Here is a 20,936-nt window from a genome sequence, read left to right as displayed (position 1 = left end):
TGTTGAACGATTGACCAACCTTTATCGAAAACGGTTTATCATTTCTTTTTTTCGATTTTATTATCATTAAAGTCCATGGTATTGCTTCGTCGGATGGGAATATATCGGAAGGCCTGTCAACATTTTATATGGGATTTAACAGATAACGTAGGAGGTGCGATTTCGTCGTACGACGGATTTTTTTTTTTAATTCGTCGGATCGTCACATCCGATATTTTATCTGTCAATGTAGGAACAACATGAAATTAATTTTCGTTTAATAGTGAAGCAATTGGAATCATACAAATAATTGCAATATGAACCAAAATAGCATGTGACAGCAGCGTCCGATAAAATCGCATCTGATGGGCACTGCCACGGGCCTAAGCCACCATAATACCAGGGTATCGTGTTTTAATAAAATAAAATGTGATTGCAATAAAAAAAATCGTGCATATAATGCATCATAGAATACTCATTTAAGATATTGTTCATTCAATTGTTTTCCGAAATTTGTGAAAAGTTTGTATAAATTAATATAAATAACCAGCCCTCACACAGTAAAGATAAAGACGGACACGTTAAGGGAAATGGTAAAAATCTAGGGATGTATAAGTGCAACGACCATGAAAATGTGCATACATTATCTTACACTCATGTTTTATTAGAAAATGTGTTGAAACTTTTAAGTTTCCATAGATTTTTGCATTTTTTTCATGAATCAAAAACATGATTTTTTTCGTGCAGTTTTGAAATGATCGGGTAAGACGGACACTTGATATGGGAAAGATGGGCGCCATGAAGGGTAAGATGGACACCTGTAGAAAACGTTGGAAAGTGAAGAGTTTTACAATATTTTAAGAAATTCTATCGCTTTCCACGTCCTGGTACGTTTATAAACCAATTCTTGGCCTATTGCAACGAATTCATTCAGCCGTGGTTTTAGGAATTGTAAGCACCGCTTCTAATGTATCCTAGAATGCAGCATCTAAAGCATTATTGAAATATCGCGCACTTACAGCTGACGTTGCTCCAGCTTACAGAACAACAGTCTAGAACTTCCTTTTAGGAAATTACTCCGCGAAAATACCACGACCCCAGTATTTTGTAGGGACTAGTTAATAGTTAAAACCATTTTCAATTAATAATTGTATAATTCCATTAAACTATTAATATTTGTAAACCCATAGAATCTCTCATCTATTCCTGAAAGATGTCGTATCAACGCCTCATCTTTTTATTGCTTAAAGTTGTCCAAGTCGTGACAAGATATTGGATTTCGTGAAGCGCCTCATCAGCGTCTAGCGAATAATAGCATAACGAATGGGTACTATTTTGACCGGTGTTTCATTTCTCGCTTATTTCAATACTTTCTCTAGTTGCTGATTGGATTATAGCTTCGGAATACCCTTATTTAAAATATTTGAAGAAATCTATTTATCACCAATTGATATAAGAAGTAAAATAAATTAATAAATTCGGTGTCCATCTTTCCCTACAACAAAGTGTCCGTCTTTCCCGCTTTGGTGTCAGGATGTTTAAAACACCAGAAAACAATATTTAGTATTGCTTTCATTCTCGTTCTTTCGTCAGTTTTTTCATTAATGATCACGACAACTCATTCATGAAATAAAACATCCGGAAATATAAACAATACAGGGTGTAGAGCTTAAGATCCGTAGTAGTCAAATTAGATCCACAAGGATGCACATGATTGAAAATTAATTTTGTTCGTGGATTTCATCAATTTTGCATATATTATGCCAAAATTGTTCTCAAATGTGTTGTTTAACTTTAAGTTAGGATGCTGCGTTGTTGATTTTTTCAAAAAATAACCATTTTGATGCATTTATGAGAAGTGTCGATGTTACCCGCAGTGTCCGTCTTTACCTACCTTCCCCTACATGTTCAGTCTCAAATGCCTACTGATGTCTTGCAGAACAAAAAAAAAAAGATTCGCAAACAGTATTCCGTTTCCATGACACAATTCTTCTGCAGATTCGAAAATGGCGATATTATGACCGCGAGGCTACATGAGGTGAACTATACAGCGAAATGAACTATTTGACAGGCGAAATATCTGACGGATAAAGCATCACAGCAATCAGCTGATGTGCAATGTAAACAAATAACGTGCACAAAATCGTAACTAAATCCATTGAATAACTTCAATATCCAGTACTTCGTCAATTTTTAGCCAACAGTTCATAATTTCTTCCAATTAGTGAATGTTCTGCTTAAGGAGATATTATTTTTAAGTGAATTTTGAAAGCGGATGTTGTGTTACCCCCGACCCTTTAGCTGAATCTGTCAGATATTTCACCTGTCAAATAGTTCATTTCGCTGTATATTTCACCTCATGTAGCTGCGCGGTGAACGTATACACCTTAACACTTATTTTTACCGTTTAGAAATCACTAAAAACCCTTAAACCAATGTTATCCCCACGCGCAGGGTTCCCAAAAATACACCTGTTTCCAGCTTCGTTCGAATCTCGTGCCGTTTGCATCGAATCGCAAACCGCCTGCTTCGAATCGCATGCCACTACGATCGAATGCGTGCAACCATGGTTGAATTGCGTTCCACTACGATCGAATCGTGTGCCACTACCATTGGATTTCTGAAAGGTAGGACATAGCAAACTGTTTGTTTACGTTTGAAAGCTGTTTCCTTCTTCGCCGATGGATTTTTTTTTTGTGAAATTTTTCACCAACACATGTTCCAGCGATAGCGTCAACACATTTTCATGTGCCCGGTAAACACGCTAATAATTCACCTTCTAAATAAACACACCTTGATCAAAACAACCTCTCTGTCGTGCAACTCTCTGTCGTACAGTTGCAACCTGAGCTTTATCAAGCTTGCTTCTGTTCTTAGAACATGCAAATTTCTTGTGCCCTAAATGGCCGCACAAAAAACATTTTCCTTGAAACATGACTTTTTATTTTGTGGACTTTGCTGCAAACGCTGCTCCAGAATCCACACTAACGCCATTTTCTCTTCCGGATCGCTTTTGTTCCTCAGCCAATAACCGTGCCTTCACTATGTCCAACTTCAAGTGGTTTTCCTCGATGTTTTCCAATGCATCATATGAATACGGCAATGACATGAACAGCTGACTTATCATGTCCGTTTCTGATACAGTTGCTCCAGCCTCTTTTAACTGGCGAATTAACTGATCAAACACTCGAAAATGATCCATAAGTAGCATTCCTTCCGACATCTTCAACACTGCAAGCGATCTTCGCACGTAGTTTTGACACGCGAATCCTTTCTTCGCAAATGTGAGAAGACTCTAGGGTGTCCACATTTCCTAGCCGCAGGACTCCACACAGCATAACACGGAGCGCAACATAACAACTGACAGCTGCCGAACGCTTCCCAAAACGCTTGGGAAAGGAGGTAAAGCGTTTCATTAACTGTCGGTCTTCGCAGTAGGTTGGTAGCTTTTGTACGAGCAGTGAGCTGCCTACTAAGGATATTCACAATATGTTACCAGCAAAGAAGCGTTTTCTGAAGCGTTTGGCAGCTGTCAGTTGTTATGTTGCGCTCCGTGTTATGCTGTGTGGAGTCCTGCGGTAAGAAGTTACCTTGTCACGCACGTATTCCAGATGTGAATCAGCGATGAACGTAACTAGCAGCGCCTTAGCTTTTTCGTCCTTTTCTCTAAAAACTGCTTGCTGCGTTGCATCCGTTGGCTCATCGCCTTTCAACATCTCCTTCAAATCTGACATCTGAGTTTTAACACGAAACTTCCACAGATCGTACGTCTTTTTCGGGAAAATTTTTCTAGGAATTCAAAAAACAGTTTTCAAGAAATTCACAACTTTTTCAAGGACTTCGAAAATAATCTTCGCTACTTTGAACTCACACTAGGACGATACTGGGCCCATAACCTAAAGAGAAAGATGTCCCGCAGTATTATTGTTAACTCGGACGACTTAGTAACATGCCCGTCATAGGTTCAAGCCTCGTATGAACCGTAGCTCTAAGCAAATATATACTACAGTAGGTGACCGCTAACTGGATGTGTTTTAACTGGAGTGCTTTTTAACTGGAGGTTCGCTAACTGGAGTTACTCTCAGTTAACGAACACTTAAACGTCAAAACATGAAACATCCGGAATCTCATGAAGAGAAATTTGTCGCAAATGTGCATTTTTCATACAAATTTAGGGTCTTTTGCCTACGTTTGCTATTAATTTATGTTATTACACGAATTACTATACTTTATATCAACATAAATGAAAAAAAAGTTTGGTATGTTTATTCCAGCCAACGCCAATCAAAACAATCAATCCACAGAAACGTCACTCCAGTTAGCGAACATTGTTCGTTAACTGGAGCTTGTTTACCTCTCAGTTAGCGGTCACCTACTGTATCTGGCTTCCTGGTTCTTAATAAGTCTCGAAACCCTATGTAGGCCGGCATGACCCGCTACACCTTAAAGAAGGTTATTTGTTGCAGTAACTTTTTTGTAAAAATATTGCCACGATATTTTTATACATTCGGACTCACAGTGGCGGTCACCTAACGCAGGACACGTACAGTGGCGTCCACCTAAAGTCGGACACCTCATTTTTTTTTACCTTTTATCTGCCTTTGCAGCACCATGGACAGTTCCCTAGAGCACTTATCGGAAAACTTTCTTCATACGTCTTTGAAGAAACTCTTTAACTATGCACATGCAAAAAATCAGACCGATATCTTTTAAAATCTCGGAACACCATTCATAAATGTGATAAAATGTATAAAATGTATGCGGTTCACTGAAAGTCGGACAGTCTTCATTTCATAGCAAAATTGTAACCTCGTAATTTTCCAATAGTAGCTTATATGATGCAAAATCATTTAATATCAGATATTATTGGCCCATCGACTATTTTGGGTAGTCATCAGCATATTATATAACCTAGGTCAAGCGCTCTATGGCCTTAATCAGCCAAATACTGTTTCTGCAAGGTTCCAAAAAAGTACAGTCTTAATTCAATAGTTGAACGCTTTTTAGTTGGCACGATTTTTAGTTTAACGCTCGATAGTTGGCTTACAATTCAAATAAAAAGCATGCGTTTGTATGCGAGACCCGGTTTTTGAAAAGTTTACAAAAATCTCATGGCTTGCCGAGAGAAATTTCAGAAAATTTTTTCATCAAAAAACGAGGCAACTAAAAAGCACATATTCAATAGTTGGCAGGTAATCGAAGTTCACCCAGTGAGTTCGAACTGTATATCAATATAACCAGGGTCAGTCGGAGACAGAAAGAGGAAGTCGCTTTTGTTTATTTGTTTATAAAATTATTTAGTAGTCCAGTTACACGCAAAACTGCGCTCGAAACAATTTAACATGAAAATACAGTAGAGCGCCGTTCATCCGGGTTTCTCGGGACTTGACCTCGCCCGGATATGCGAAAAACACGGATAATGAGTCAAATGATATATTTTATCACCAATTCCAATTAATTTTTGGAAAATTAGCTCATTTCTTGATAAAAGTTTTAAAGTTTTAAAGTTTTAATAACCTCCATGTTTTTTCCCATAAGAATATTTGAAATTTGCTTGAAATATAGTGTTTTTTTGTTATGAAAATGTGCTCTTTTAACCGCTTTTTCAAATATATTCCTCATAACGCAATGTCACCATTGTATTGAACTGTCATTTTTCAACAGCACGGATAAACGGACAGCAGGATAAACGGCCCTCCACTGTGTATCGATTTTCACTCGATAGGGTTAAACCACCGACAAACCGACGTGACACTTCGAACAAAATGAGCTTCAAAAGTTGTCTCCTTATTTCAAATGAAAATACGTTAAACACTAGCGCCATCTCTATAATGATTCGCTTACTACACTGACACAGAGAAGAAACTGCTAAACCCCCTTTTTGTTTTTCTTCGCAAATTCCAATGCGTATTGTTTTATGTACTTCTCACATCTTTTGCATTGATTTGGAAACTTATAAAATGATTTTCCTGGGTGTTTTGTCCAATAATTCTCACAAAATCTTGCCTCACACTTCCTTCGCCATTTGTATTTAGAAAAGTTGTTTACATCGAAGCAGCAGGGAACAGAGCTTACTTTGACAGAAGTGTTCGCCTCACTGGTAAATGACAGTACTTTCGTGTGGGACACTTTTGTAACGCCAGTGTCATGTCGGTTTGTCGGTGGTTAAACCATTTTGACAGACGCATCACGACGTGCGTCGAAATAGAAAATTTTCTACTTTGACGCTGCGTCATGCGTTGTTAACGCATAGGTCTGTCAAATCCCATACATTTTGGGAAAACCGCAACGCATTGCGTCGGAACAAGTACCGCTCTCTAACTGGGATAGTTTTACTTTCCAGTTCGGGGACAATGTTCGTTAACTGAAATGAAAATTATAACCATCAATGCAATCAAATAAAAACCATTTCCATGGTTTTTCTTTTTCCATTCGCATGCGTAGGATGCCCGATGTTATGCGTTTGACGTTTAAGTGATTTTTAACTGGGATCCATCCCAGTTAGCGTACATCCAGTTAAAAAGCATCCAGTTAGCGAACACTTACTGTATCTATGTACGATATACAGGGTTTTCCAGGAGTTCTCATAGCTGTGGGACACTTTATTGACTGCTTCTTACGTGAAATGAACTTAATGTAAGGTGAATTGGACTCTATAGCACCCTTGTTGGACAAATCCAATAGGAATTTCCAATAAGAGCTGTCCAAAAAAGGTGCCATAGAGTCCAATTTCCATCATATGAAGTTCATTTCGCATAAGAAAGAGTCAAGGAAGTGTCCCACAACTATGAGAACCCCTGGAAAACCCTGTAAAGCAGCTGTGTCAAACTCAATTCATAAGAGGGCCGCAAGTACAGATTTTCAGTTATTCGTGGGCCGCAAAGTTGAGAATAAAAAATATACCTCAATACTCAATACTAAAATATTCATATAAAATACTGTTTAAAATCATTATTGTTAAACAAATAGACTTTTTGTACTCCTCGCTTCAAATCTGGAATAGTTTCTTATTATTATATTAAATTCGCTATGTTTTTTTTATTGTGCACTTTTTTATTTAAAAAAAATGTTTAATGTACTTTTAAAGTCACATGCGTAGTTTTCATCCTTATTATTAAAATAGGAAATTTCTCATTAGTTGCGTTCTAACACGGCACTTCTGTTAGAAAATATCACTCAACCACACTTTTTCACTAAGGTAGGGGAAGCCATCAGCCTGTTGCGAATCTTTTTCAAGCCATCCGAGCTATCCACCGCAGGATGAATAACGAAAATATTTGCATGCAATTTTTTGATAGATCAAGAGGAAAATTGTAAAAAAAACCTGTTTAAACATTATTTTTCGCTAATTTCCAAGTTCGAAGGGGTATATGGTGGTATATGGTGGCATTTCTTATTACAAGAACCCATATTTCCCAATCTATTAATTAGCTATGTATCGCACGACTTCGGCATTTCGATTATTTAAATTCTTCATCTAAATACTTTAGGCTTAAGCGTAATCACATCATTTTGGTTTAGATTTTTGGGGAGGTTCAAAAGTACATTAATTCGTCTTGCAAAATGTGGGGTATACAAAATTCCAACTTGGCTACAATCATTTTTATTATAATTGATGGTGGCATGATTATGACAAAAAAACAGAAGTGGCTCCAATCAAACATCAATGATGTAACATTATAAGGTTGGAGCCGTGCAAATCGGAGAAATTCGGAGCCGAATGAATCCTTTACTTGGCACTCGGGGGTATTGAGATGGTCAAATTCGGTGGGACCGACCGGATCCATTTCTCACTGTAGATTAGCCGCTCCCTGCGACAACCGATGACTCCAACGGTTCCGAATGGCTTTAAACGGCTCTATAGGCTTCGGACGGCACCGAACGGAACTGTTGGTTTGATTTGGCCGGATTCGAAGTTGCTTTAGATGCGGATTCGAAGTTGCTTTAGATGCGGATTCGAAGTTGCTAAGATCGAAAATGGTTTTGAGCCGAAGATGCGATTCTGACAATCCATCATTAGTTTTTGCGAAGTTTCCAAGTGTGTGTATCAAGTTATTTTCATTACTTTTTCGTTGGTAGAAGGTAGTCGCAAATCTATTTTTCCACATAGAATGTGCAATCGAGTGTGCACAATACTATGCTAATATTCAGAATTCAATCGAAACATAATACCGACTGAGTTTGCATTCAATTCAATGTTTCTTAAGGGTCTCGATTGTTCTGTACGATTGTGTAGAATAAGTTTATGAGATGTTATGGGTACATTCATGTTTGATTCGAAAAATATACCATCTAATTGATTGTTCTTCTCTGGAAAATTAAATACACTTCGACAAATAGTAATAACAGTTTTTTGGTTTGGAGTGATTTTAGCAATTCTCAAAATATTCTCGCGGGCCGCATTCAGCATTGACGAGGGCCGCATGCGGCCCGCGGGCCGCCAGTTTGACATACCTGCTGTAAAGAATGACTATTTTTCATTGCTCGCGGCTAACAAAAAGTAAAATGCTTTGCTCAACATTTCTTGCGTATTCTGCGTTTGACCATCCTGCAAATTATTACAGTAGGTGACCGCTAACTGGATGTGTTTTAACTGGAGGTTTGCTAACTGGAGTGATTCTCAGTTAACGAACACTTTAACGTCTAAACACGAAACATCCGGAATCTCATGAAGAGAAATTTGTCGCAAATGTGCATTTTTCAAACAAATTTAGGGTCTTTTGCCGACGTTTGCCATTAATTTATGTTATTATACGAATTACTATACTTTATATCAACATAAATGAAAAAAAAAAAGTTTGGTATGTTTATTCCAGTCAACGCCAATCAAAACAATCAATCCTTAGAAACGTCACTCCAGTTAGCGAACATCGTTCGTTAATTGGAGCTTGTTTACCTCTCAGTTAGCGGTCATCTACTGTAATTAATTTAAAATAAAACACCACTTACCTGTTCGCGTTGTTGTGTATTTCCTACACTGCGAAGGTCTTGTCCGTTTACTTCAATTTTCCCAGTTCCTGGAAATTTAAGCGTCACATCCCCGCGTGCTGTTTTACGCAAGCATTCTACAGGAATGGAATGTGTGTATTACTTGAATTAGCTATCCATTTGAACAAACGGAAACTGAAAATAAATATATACCATATATTGTTACACACTGCCGCCCATCTTCGTCTTGTTGCGGTACAGGGATGGTATCGTTGTCGAGTTTCGAAATTAGTGGTTTTCTATATTCAAACACAAAATCTTTCACACGATCAGACAGTGGATGAGCTTCGAGGCGATTCATTGCACTGATGAAATTGTCGTATTCAATGTCGGAAATTGTTTCCACAATTTTCTTTTCCAGCAATTCTTTTGGCAACCATTCAGATCCGGTGGTGTCTCTGAGATATAAAAGAAGCTTGTATTATATTTACTCATTTACTCACTTGTTTTCAAACAATTGCTTTTTTACTTACATTTTCTTTCCCACTGAATCCAAAGATTTGCCTTTCAATCGTGTTGAATCCTCTAGTGCGTTCATTTTGTTAATATTTTCAACCACTTCCTAGAAAATATGCATCAACACCATTGCATTGTTTTACGAAATCCATTATAGTGGCCGTATGAATACTTACAAACAGCAATTGAAAGAAGTTCGGACGCCCCGTGTAAAATAAAGGATGGAATGGTCGACCAGCTTCATCGAATTCAGCGCCCTTTTTTCTAGGAATAAATTCTTCCGGAGGTTTCATTGTCGGCCGTGCTGCCGGATCATACAGGCCAGACGGAAACAAATATTGCACCGCCTGGTCGATGTCTTGTTGGGTAAAGGTTTCCACGTCTGCTCCCATCATGTTTGCCAGATGTCTTTTACCAAGCTTGTACTCTAGTCGTGCAGTTTCCATACAACTTTCATATTCTTTGGCTCGTTCTAAATAAGCCTTCATTGCTTTACTTATTTTAGCCTTTTGAACTCTTTCCACATCTTCGGCCTTATAAACAATCGAACGATGAAAATGGGACTGCGAATGTAATGTAACACATTGTCCACAAATTACGTCTGTTCCGACCTTTATTCGAAACATGATTGGTGTACTTACCGAAGTATTAATAACCAAAGATTGCCGTGGAAACGTAGATCGCAGTCCGCGAATTACAATTGAAAACATCTCGCTCAGTTTAAGCTGTAAAGTTATTAAATAACAGGTATATTGCAGCCGGTGCACGTTGTGTTGCTGGTTTATTGTTATTTTCCGATAGTTGACGTTTATTCATGCACAGATCGCGGGTACACAACGCAAAGCACCATCTCTTCACAATCGTGGAACTATTGTGTTTGTGAAAGTCGCGTGAGAAACTACAGTGGAACGCCGTTTAGGCAGCGGTAATCGCTCCTGCGGGCGTGCGGGTGTGCGTGTGGAAAAATAAAAAATCAATCAGCACATTTTTAAATTATAAGCTTTCTTTGTACAACATGACAGTGTATGTAATATAAGGCCGAAAATACACGACGCAAGGTTTCCTCGGCCGGGTTACCCTTGTATAACATTTCAGTTGTCGTGCTATCGAATCTCACGTTCATATCTGGGAACACTACAACCCAAATAGCCAGCTCGTACTTTATAGCTGATTTAGGGCTGTTTAACGAAAAATCGTTCCGATGTCGTACTTTGTGGCTGATTAAGAGATAGACGGTACTTTGCGGAACTATGGAGCTTTTTAACAGGCACATGGTACTTTTTGGAACTTTGCGGCTGATTAGCACTATGTGTAGGGTTCATGGTGGAACTTGAAGGCTTGTTAAGAAAGCGTACCGAACTTGGTGGAACTGTATAACTTTTTAATGCATGACATCGGTACGAGATGGCTCTTGTCAAAGTGTCAAAGACGGACGCCGACAATAATCTCATTGCTGCTGCACAAGTTAGATTCGTTAATTGAAGAATGAATATTGAGTGAAGTGATTGTGAATTATCAGTAAATTGTGTAAAATTTTGTGTAATACATCAGTACAAAAGATTTAAAAATATACATATGTGTTTAAACGAAACAAATCTTGTTGTTTATTTCATCGATGACGCTTGCTTGAAAGTAAAACACAAAGAAAATAATCCCTGGCATCGTGGCATAAGGAAGCTGCTTAGGCGCTGTTTGAAAGACCCACATAGAACTTTGATGCTGTTTATCTACTGCAAAAGGCGAATTAGAGCAGCGATCTTTAGCGTGCCAAAATGAGCTGCTTAAGCAATTCTGGCTATTTGGGAACAGTCCAGTGCTGAAGACGCTTGTAAGGTTTTCTTTTGACAGTTTCTATTTCAAATTGAAAGCGAAATTTTTCATTGATGTTGTGGACAGACCGCTGCCTCATCCTGAGGGCTCACTGTTGACAGCAGGGCTGTCATCCTGTGACGTCCTCAGTGAGGATCGCGGCGCGAGCAGGACCAGTCGTCCTCTCCCCGCATTGTGTTGTGTATATTATTTATTACCTGTGTTTATCGTACCCATACCAAAGATAGGAATAAAACACATATTCTGTTTGTGCCGTACACCACCGTCTACCATGTTTCATTTGTGCGGTCACAACAATTGACATATTTCAAAGGCATTTAATTACTGCTGATCGCCTTCAATTCGCCGGCGATTACAAGGCGATTAGAAGACATTTAACGGAAATTTGCGGGTAGGGCATACATCGACGGCTGTTGTCAAACTGAATTTCAAAATGGGATCCTGCCAACTACTTAAAGACACCACCTCTATAAAAAGTGGAGTTACGTTTATCCGGGTACCTTTTATAAGTCTGTTAATTTATCCGTGCTGTTAAGAAATGACGATTCAATAAAATAGTGACATTGCATGTTGAGGGGGATATTTAAAAAAACGGTTATCAGAGCATCCCAAATAGCCAGCTCGTACTTTATAGCTGATTTAGGGCTGTTTAACGAAAAATCGTTCCGATGTCGTACTTTGTGGCTGATTAAGAGATAGACGGTACTTTGCGGAACTATGGAGCTTTTTAACAGGCACATGGTACTCTTTGAAACTTTGCGGCTGATTAGCACTATGTGTAGGGTTCATGGTGGAACTTGAAGGCTTGTTAAGAAAGCGTACCGAACTTGGTGGAACTGTATAACTTTTTAATGCATGACATCGGTACGAGATGGCTCTTGTCAAAGTGTCAAAGACGGACGCCGACAATAATCTCATTGCTGCTGCACAAGTTACCCAAGTAGCACAATCCTGTTAAGAAACCGTTAAAAGTATGCCTAAAAGTATTACTTTTAGCTTTCCATACAGCAGTAATTTTAGGGCTTACAACACTGCGTAACGCTTTCCTGGCTTCGTCAATGCTTCGTTAAAAATTAAAATTTTGCCGGTATTTTTAACGAAAAATATCAAACTCAACGAACAAATCGACAGAGATGGCTGTATTGCTCTTTCTCATTCTATATGCATTTTCTAGATCTTCGTTAAGTTACAACAGAAGGTGTTAATATTTCTTGGAATAAATGCATAAATTCACCACAAATACTTTTATTCGACATTTCATCGTTTTGTCACTGCATATTGTCACTTTATCACATAAGTTTCTTTCATTCCATGGGTTTCTTCCATTATATTAGCATGGAGGTCAGCTGCAGCCGTGGACGAAAAACTTGATGTCCAAACGCTATCCAAATCCAATATGCTGCGGAATATAAAACTTATGTAGCTCGTGTGAAGATAATGGTAATATCGATACACTGACCTGTTATAAAATCATGATGACACACAAATTAAACATTAGTTGATAGAAATTGTCGCAGACGCTTGGTTTTGTTGCCATCTACACAAAAGCTAACACACGAAGCTTGACGAACTTTTTGACATAAGAAATGGAGGCGCCATGTACGTGACCATGTACAGTATGTCTCAAAAATTATCGTCATCAAGAGCATGTTATTTTTCCCAAGAAAATATAAATTTTTATGAAATTTTTTCTCATTTGCAAATATTGCATACCCTTTATCAAACTCTTCACATATATTATTTGAACATATGAAATTTTATTTTTTTATTTTTAAATTATTTTTTTATTATCACCGCAGATTCAAATAGAGGAATAAAAGAAAACACATAGTTTTCAAACAGTTAATAAATAAAATGGTTTGGTGTAAAAAAAACGCATTATTACATACATAAGAATGAAAAATGATTTTCCGAATATTGAATAAATTGGAAATGGTGTAGATAAAATTTGAAAAACACTGTGTGTTATATTAACCCGAATCGATAAAAACGAGTGTAACGGAATACGTCGTTATGATGTAACGCTGGCCAATGTCATATTCTCTTAAGAAACTCTATTTGATTTTTAAAAGCTTTAAAAAACTGTTAATAATCAAATAGAGTTTCTTAAGGCTACTTGGGTAGATTCGTTAATTGAAGAATGAATATTGAGTGAAGTGATTGTGAATTATCAGTAAATTGTGTAAAATTTTGTGTAATACATCAGTACAAAAGATTTAAAAATATACATATGTGTTTAAACGAAACAAATCTTGTTGTTTATTTCATCGATGACGCTTGCGCTTGAAAATAAAACACAAAGAAAAATAATCCCTGGCATCGTGGAATAAGGAAGCTGCTTAGGGGCTGTTTGAAAGACCCACATAGAACTTTGATGCTGTTTATCTACTGCAAAAGGCGAATTAGAGCAGCGATCTTTAGCGTGCCAAAATGAGCTGCTTAAGCAATTCTGGCTATTTGAGATATGGCCAAAGCAAAAAACGCTATACAATCTGTTCCTGAGTTACACGGTTCTCGACTTACGCGGATTCTGAGATACGCAGTTTTTTTTTTAATTTGACAGATCAAACGTCAAATCAATACAATTCACTTCAACAATTGTCCAGTATACATTGCATTTTTGTTAATAAATTTAATCCACTTAAAAGCCAAAATTATCAGAATGTTCGGCACGAATCATATCATATGAGAAATCATATGAGTGATAAAGTGTGTAAAAGTACTAAATTAAATTAAAATTACAGAGTTATTTTGGCCGAAAACCGCAAAATTTGACTTACGCTAATATTCGAGTTACGCGCCCAAATAGCCAGCTCGTACTTTATAGCTGATTTAGGGCTGTTTAACGAAAAATCGTTCCGATGTCGTACTTTGTGGCTGATTACCCAAGTAGCACAATCCCGTTAAGAAACCGTTAAAAGTATGCCTAAAAGTATTACTTTTAGCTTTCCATACAGCAGTAATTTTAGGGCTTACAACACTGCGTAACGCTTTCCTGGCTTCGTCAATGCTTCGTTAAAAATTAAAATTTTGCCGGTATTTTTAACGAAAAATATCAAACTCAACGAACAAATCGACAGAGATGGCTGTATTGCTCTTTCTCATTCTATATGCATTTTCTAGATCTTCGTTAAGTTACAACAGAAGGTGTTAATATTTCTTGGAATAAATGCATAAATTCACCACAAATACTTTTATTCGACATTTCATCGTTTTGTCACTGCATATTGTCACTTTATCACATAAGTTTCTTTCATTCCATGGGTTTCTTCCATTATATTAGCATGGAGGTCAGCTGCAGCCGTGGACGAAAAACTTGATGTCCAAACGCTATCCAAATCCAATATGCTGCGGAATATAAAACTTATGTAGCTCGTGTGAAGATAATGGTAATATCGATACACTGACCTGTTATAAAATCATGATGACACACAAATTAAACATTAGTTGATAGAAATTGTCGCAGACGCTTGGTTTTGTTGCCATCTACACAAAAGCTAACACACGAAGCTTGACGAACTTTTTGACATAAGAAATGGAGGCGCCATGTACGTGACCATGTACAGTATGTCTCAAAAATTATCGTCATCAAGAGCATGTTATTTTTCCCAAGAAAATATAAATTTTTATGAAATTTTTTCTCATTTGCAAATATTGCATACACTTTATCAAACTCTTCACATATATTATTTGAACATATGAAATTTTATTTTTTTATTTTTAAATTATTTTTTTATTATCACCGCAGATTCAAATAGAGGAATAAAAGAAAACACATAGTTTTCAAACAGTTAATAAATAAAATGGTTTGGTGTAAAAAAAACGCATTATTACATACATAAGAATGAAAAAATGATTTTCCGAATATTGAATAAATTGGAAATGGTGTAGATAAAATTTGAAAAACACTGTGTGTTATATTAACCCGAATCGATAAAAACGAGTGTAACGGAATACGTCGTTATGATGTAACGCTGTCCAATGTCATATTCTCTTAAGAAACTCTATTTGATTTTTAAAAGCTTTAAAAAACTGTTAATAATCAAATAGAGTTTCTTAAGGCTACTTGGGTCGAACTGCAATAAATTTTGATTCATTGCTTTTATTGACCTGAAATTTTCCGTAGCCTCCCAACTTTTAATTTATGATTTTTTGGTGCATAAGTTGTAATTTTAAACAGCCTGTAAGTATTTTATTTTGAATTTTTTTTAACTTTACCACGTAAGTTGGCAACCAGCATACCCGGGTATTCCATACATTTTGTATGGAGAATGACGTTTCTCTTCTTCCTCTTTTCGTATTGTGCTTATTTTCGAGTCAAATTCAAGCGATTCCAAATTTCTATTTGACAGTTATTTTTATAATAAAATGAAGAAACTTAATGAATAAATGAATAGAAGAGAATATATGGTCGGCATTACTTGCTTACAGCATTAAAATATAGAAAGCATTGTTTACCTATGAAAATCGTGATTTTTTTACATCACAACGTGTGGAATACCCGGGTATGCCGGTTGCACTCTACGGTTAATGCGCCTTGGGATAAATGTAAACACCACCTTATTTTGCCATTTTTCGAGCAGGTACTCGAATCAAATTCTAGCTTTGAGGCTAGAATAATTTAGACTGAAAATTGCAGGCTAGTTGTATGTGTCTTTTGTATGGATTGTTCACATGATTTCAGCCGCCAACTGTCAAACTCCATACAAAAAGCTGACTAGAATCGTAAAGGGCCCCATTCTTATGGAAAAACATGAAGTTACTAAAAACTGGCTAGGTTTTACCAAAACATAATATACATTTCAATCAAAAATCTAAGGCCGAAAATACACGGACCCAAGGTGGAATGTATAATGAGGTGTAGTTTTAGCGCTTTTGGCGATCCCCCCCCCCTGGGCTCCGATTTTGACAGATGGTTTTCCGCTTGTACAGGCGTCCCCCGAGTTACGACCCTCTCGAGTTACGACGATTCGCAGATACGACGATTTTGATTTTGACATTGAAAAGTTGTCTTCGAGAAGAAATTGATGTATATTTTTGAATTTCTGAGCTTATAACCGTTACACACACATTTCCAAAGATTCCACAACTACCTGATATTGAATATCTATATCGTGTAAACGACTTTTGTGTAAAATTAATACATTATCGAACATTATTTCAAATAAAAAACATGATATAATAGAATTCGACTCTTCAACTTCGGTTATAAATTTTACATTGACAGATATTCGACATGCGACTTTTTCGACTTACGCCTTGCGTTGGGACTTTTTTTCGGTCCCAAATACAGTCGTATCTCGGGGGACACCTGTATATGTATTGATGGATTGTTTACGTTTTGCATGGTCAATATTTGGTGGAGATCAATTTGGGTGAATATTTTAATTTATTAGAACACAGCCCGTGATTTAAAATGGAAATTTTCCTTCGAGAACTTGAAGCGTTCGCCAAACGCGGAAAACTAACTGTCAGTTTTCTTCGTTGATTCTTCTTCCACCTAGCTGTCAAAACGGGCTTATAACTTGACCTGATATCTTTACGGTCCTTGCACGGACCGGAATTTCGCGGCCGCGGAATTCCGCCTGCTGTCAAACCCATATAAAAAGTGTCAATGGCAACTTTCTCGAACTGTCATATCCATACATTTTTTAGCAAGCGAAATTCCGCGGCCGCGAAATTCCTGTCCGTGTATTTTCGGCCTAAAATTTGTAATAAAATATATACTACGACTCATTATCCGTGTTATTCGAGTCATCCGGGCGAGGTCGAGTCCCGATAAGCCCGGATAAACGGCGCTCCACTTTACTAAGGCCCGTGTCTGTGCTCCATCGGATGCGATTTTATCGGAAGGCCTGTCAAAATTTTATATGGGATTTGACAGATAACGTCGGACGTGCGATTTCGTCGTACGACGGAATCAAAAAAAATTGATTTCGTCGGACGCCGCATCCGATTTTATCGGTCAAACTAAATGTGTGGTGTTTTGTAGGAACAATCTCAACTTAATTTTTCATAATCGTTATATTATTAAAATCATCCAAATAATCGCAATTACTTACTTACTTACTTATCCGGCACTACAACCGCTTTGCGGTCTTGGCCTGCCTCAGGAGTGTCCGAAACCGCTCACGGTCTCGCGCCTTCGTCTGCCAGTCCGTTATCCCGGCCTTAATGGCGGACGCCTCCACGCCATCTTGCCACCTCAATTTGGGCCTACCACGCCTCCTCTGTCCTTGTGGACGGCCTAAAAAGACTTTACGGGCTGGGTCGTCCGTTTCCATGCGTATAACATGGCCAGCCCACCGGAGCCTGGCGAGCTTTATACGCTGTACGACAGTGAGGTCGCCGTACATCTCGTATAGCTCGTCATTATAGCGGCTCCTCCATTGTCCTTCCACACATACGGGGCCAAGTATCCTTCTGAGCATCTTCCTCTCGAACGCGGCTAAGAGGGTTTCGTCAGATTTGGACAGTGTCCATGTCTCAGAGGCGTATGTGAGTACTGGTATTATATAGGTACTATATAGTCCCAGCTTCGTCCGTCGCGACAGGTTCTTTGAGGTAAACTGCTTTTTCAGGCTGTAGAATGACCGGTTGGCAGCCAGCATCCTTGCGCGCAACTCAGCTTCCATGCTGTTGTCGTTGCTGACCTTTGACCCAAGATAGGTGAATTGTGGGACGACTTCAAAAGTGCGTTCACCTATCTGTACGTCACACCTACGTAGATTCGGATTATTTATTGGTAGGTCCGCTGATGTTGCCACCATCAGTTTGGTCTTTGCCTCGTTTATCGCAATATTATATTATATTATAAATAATCGCAATATTATACGAAAAAGCGTTTGACAGCACGTGCGATAAAATCGCATGCGATGGAGCACAGACACGGGCCTAAAGAGAGCGACAAAATCAGCGTTCCCCTATGGTCAGTGTTTCAGTTAATCTGGTCACCCTGAAAATGTCTACGGTTTTCGATTTTCGCAGTGCCGTATAGAAAAAGGTAATACCGTTCACTGTCACTTATTTCATCATACGTGTTCGCGCTAGCAACATTTTTCCTTTTGTTTTAGTTTTAATTAACAATCCAGATTTATACACAAATCTTATTTTCAGATACAACAATAGTGTATCACAATGGAACATCTCAATTCTCTCGGTCTAAATGAGCAAAAAATCAAGGAAACTCTCAAAAACGCAACCCTTACTAGCACAATTACACGTGCCTTCTCTTACGTCCCGCCGGGTGTCGAGTTAAGTTCAGCACAAAAACCGCTGCTATTTCAGGCATGCTCAAAGATAAAACCGCAGACGGCTCACCATTTGGAACTTATAGTAAGAAAAATTTTGGATCACAGTTTGGACACTAGTCTACGTGTTGACACAGCACTGGAATATGTTCTGGCTAACGTGACGAAAGCTACTATCGACGAAGCTACTTTCGATGCGGCTTGCGGTGTGGGAGTAGTTGTGACACCGGAAGAAATCGAGCGGGCGGTTGAAATAACCGTTGCCAAATATCGTAACGATATCATCGACCAACGTTATCGTTTTAATGTCGGAAAATTGTTGAGCGAAATTCGAAGTGCTTTGCCATGGGTGGATGGTAAAGGCCTTAAAAGTGAGGTGGATGTGCAAATGTTTGATTTACTTGGCCCCAAAACGGATGCCGATGGGGAGAAAGTGGGTAAAAAACGTCGGGAAACCCCAGCCTCAGATACTGCACCGAAAGCAACTTCTGTCGTTGAACCATCAGCCGTCAATGCTAATAATCGACCAGAAGGCCCTCGAACGATGGTTGATCTGATGCGTAATGTCGATTTCCATCGTCCAGGCGAAAATTTCAAAACTGATGGGTATATTATTACTCCCGATACGGAACGTCTCTTGAAGGAACATTTACAGCGAACTGGTGGCAAAGTACGTACTCGCTTCCCCCCTGAGCCGAATGGAATTCTGCACATTGGCCACGCTAAAGCTATCAACATCAACTTTGCTTACGCGGCAGCGAACGATGGCATCTGCTTCCTTCGCTACGATGACACCAATCCCGAGAAGGAAGAGGAAAAATTTGTTAAAGGCATACGCGACATTGTCGAATGGCTCGGTTATAAGCCATTCAAAATTACATACTCTTCGGACTACTTCCAACAGTTGTACGAATTTGCTGTGCAGCTCATAAGAAAAGATATGGCTTACGTGTGTCATCAAACTGCTGATCAAATGAAGGGATTTACAACCGAACCATCCAAGTGGCGTAATCGTCCAATCGAGGAAAGCCTGCAGCTGTTCGAAGACATGAAAAATGGGAAAATTGATGAAGGTGCGGCAACATTACGCATGAAAATCACGCTGGAGGAGGGAAAAATGGACCCGGTAGCTTACCGGATCAAGTTTATTCCACACCATCGGACCGGAACAAAGTGGTGCATCTATCCGACGTACGACTACACACATTGTTTGTGCGATAGTCTGGAGGATATCACCCATTCGCTTTGCACCAAGGAGTTCCAATCGAGAAGATCGTCGTATTATTGGCTCTGTAATGCACTCAATATATACTGCCCAGTGCAATGGGAATATGCGCGGCTTAATGTTAACTACACCGTAGTTTCTAAGCGTAAAATCAACAAGCTGATCACTGAAAGTAAGACTAAATATTCGAGGTACAATGACGTGAAAAAATGTGTATGATTTGGTCATTTGTCTGTTTTTTTTTTTAGATATTGTTAACGACTGGGATGATCCTAGATTATTCACCCTGTCTGCTTTACGACGCAAGGGTTATCCAGCCGAAGCAATCAACAATTTTTGTGCCCAGATGGGTCTCACCGGTGCCCAAACGTCCATTGATCCTGCTGCACTGGAAGCGTCTGCCAGAGATGTATTGAATCTTACAGCATCACGTACAATGGCAGTACTAGAACCTCTAAAGATTACTATACTTGATTATCCGCATGAAGGGCCAATTCAACTATCAGTGCCCAATTTTCCAAACGTGCCGGAGAAGGGCGAGCACATGATTTGGTTCGATCGTGTTGTATATATAGAGCGAACCGATTTCATGGAAAATGCTGACAAATCTTTCCGTCGACTAACGCTAGGACAGCCGGTTGGACTGAAATACATTGGTTCCATGCTTAGAGTAGAAAGTGTTGTTCGAAAATCGGGCACCGTCGAGGAACTAGTATGTCGCATAGAACCGTGTACTGCAACCGAAAAACCTAAAGCGTATGTACACTGGGTAGTCAAACCCTGTCCAGTAGAGGTACGTTTGTATGAGAAGCTGTTTATGCACAAGAACCCAGAAGACAGTAACGATGTTCCCAATGGGTTTTTGAGCGACTGTGCTTCGGACACGATTCGTTCACTGTGCGGCTATGTCGATGCACATGTCATGAACAGTAAAGTGTACGATAAATATCAATTCGAACGCATTGGTTACTTCTCCGTGGATCCGGATAGCAGAAACGGACAGCTTGTTTTCAATCGTACCGTCACGCTTAAAGAAGATACTGGCAAAAATATTTAGATTGACAAATCAAGCCCGTTTCAATCTTCATTCATTATGATACGATTGGAGCAAATATTAAACCAGTGATGGAGATGTTTGCATGTGGTGAATGCTACAATAACAGAAAGAAAAGAAAAATGTTCGTGAAGTGATTCTTGGAGTGGAGTTT

General features: G+C 38.6%; 2 protein-coding genes across 5 annotated transcripts in view; one reads left to right on the top strand and one right to left on the bottom strand.

Annotated features, from left to right (window-relative positions):
* LOC121596381 (28S ribosomal protein S9, mitochondrial) overlaps positions 1-10,360 on the bottom strand; it is a 37,331-nt gene extending 26,971 nt beyond the window's left edge. Inside the window, exons 1-6 of one of the 4 annotated variants that reach the window (XM_041921269.1) lie at positions 10,065-10,355; positions 9,600-9,986; positions 9,441-9,529; positions 9,121-9,365; positions 8,929-9,044; positions 2,905-3,875 (exon numbers count right to left, since the gene is read on the bottom strand). In XM_041921269.1, coding sequence (XP_041777203.1) covers positions 3,852-3,875; positions 8,929-9,044; positions 9,121-9,365; positions 9,441-9,529; positions 9,600-9,986; positions 10,065-10,133 — 930 coding nt within the window. In that variant the 5' untranslated portion in view covers positions 10,134-10,355 and the 3' untranslated portion in view covers positions 2,905-3,851. Of the gene's footprint in view, positions 1-2,904; positions 3,876-8,928; positions 9,045-9,120; positions 9,366-9,440; positions 9,530-9,599; positions 9,987-10,064 lie in introns of those variants that run through there. The other 3 variants (XM_041921268.1, XM_041921267.1, XM_041921265.1) reach the window with 3 other exon arrangements.
* Positions 10,361-18,254: 7,894 nt separating this feature from the next.
* On the top strand, positions 18,255-20,919 carry LOC121595566 (probable glutamine--tRNA ligase). The gene is made up of 2 exons (XM_041919627.1): positions 18,255-19,900; positions 19,977-20,919. The coding sequence occupies exons 1-2, from the start codon at positions 18,391-18,393 to the stop codon at positions 20,783-20,785; spliced, it is 2,319 nt and encodes a 772-aa protein (XP_041775561.1). The 5' UTR covers positions 18,255-18,390; the 3' UTR covers positions 20,786-20,919.
* Positions 20,920-20,936: the final 17 nt, after the last annotated feature.

Source organism: Anopheles merus, chromosome 3R (assembly GCF_017562075.2).
Source record: "Anopheles merus strain MAF chromosome 3R, AmerM5.1, whole genome shotgun sequence".
NCBI lineage: Eukaryota > Metazoa > Arthropoda > Insecta > Diptera > Culicidae > Anopheles > Anopheles merus.
This window is presented reverse-complemented; position numbering and strand designations above follow the sequence as displayed.

Bases quoted from the DNA above. Each gene is read 5' to 3' on its own strand.
- LOC121595566 (XM_041919627.1), top strand. From the start codon at position 18,391: ATGGAACATCTCAATTCTCTCGGTCTAAATGAGCAAAAAATCAAGGAA. The intron at 19,901-19,976 runs GTAAGACTAAAT...TTTTTTTTTTAG, and splicing joins CAACAAGCTGATCACTGAAA to ATATTGTTAACGACTGGGAT.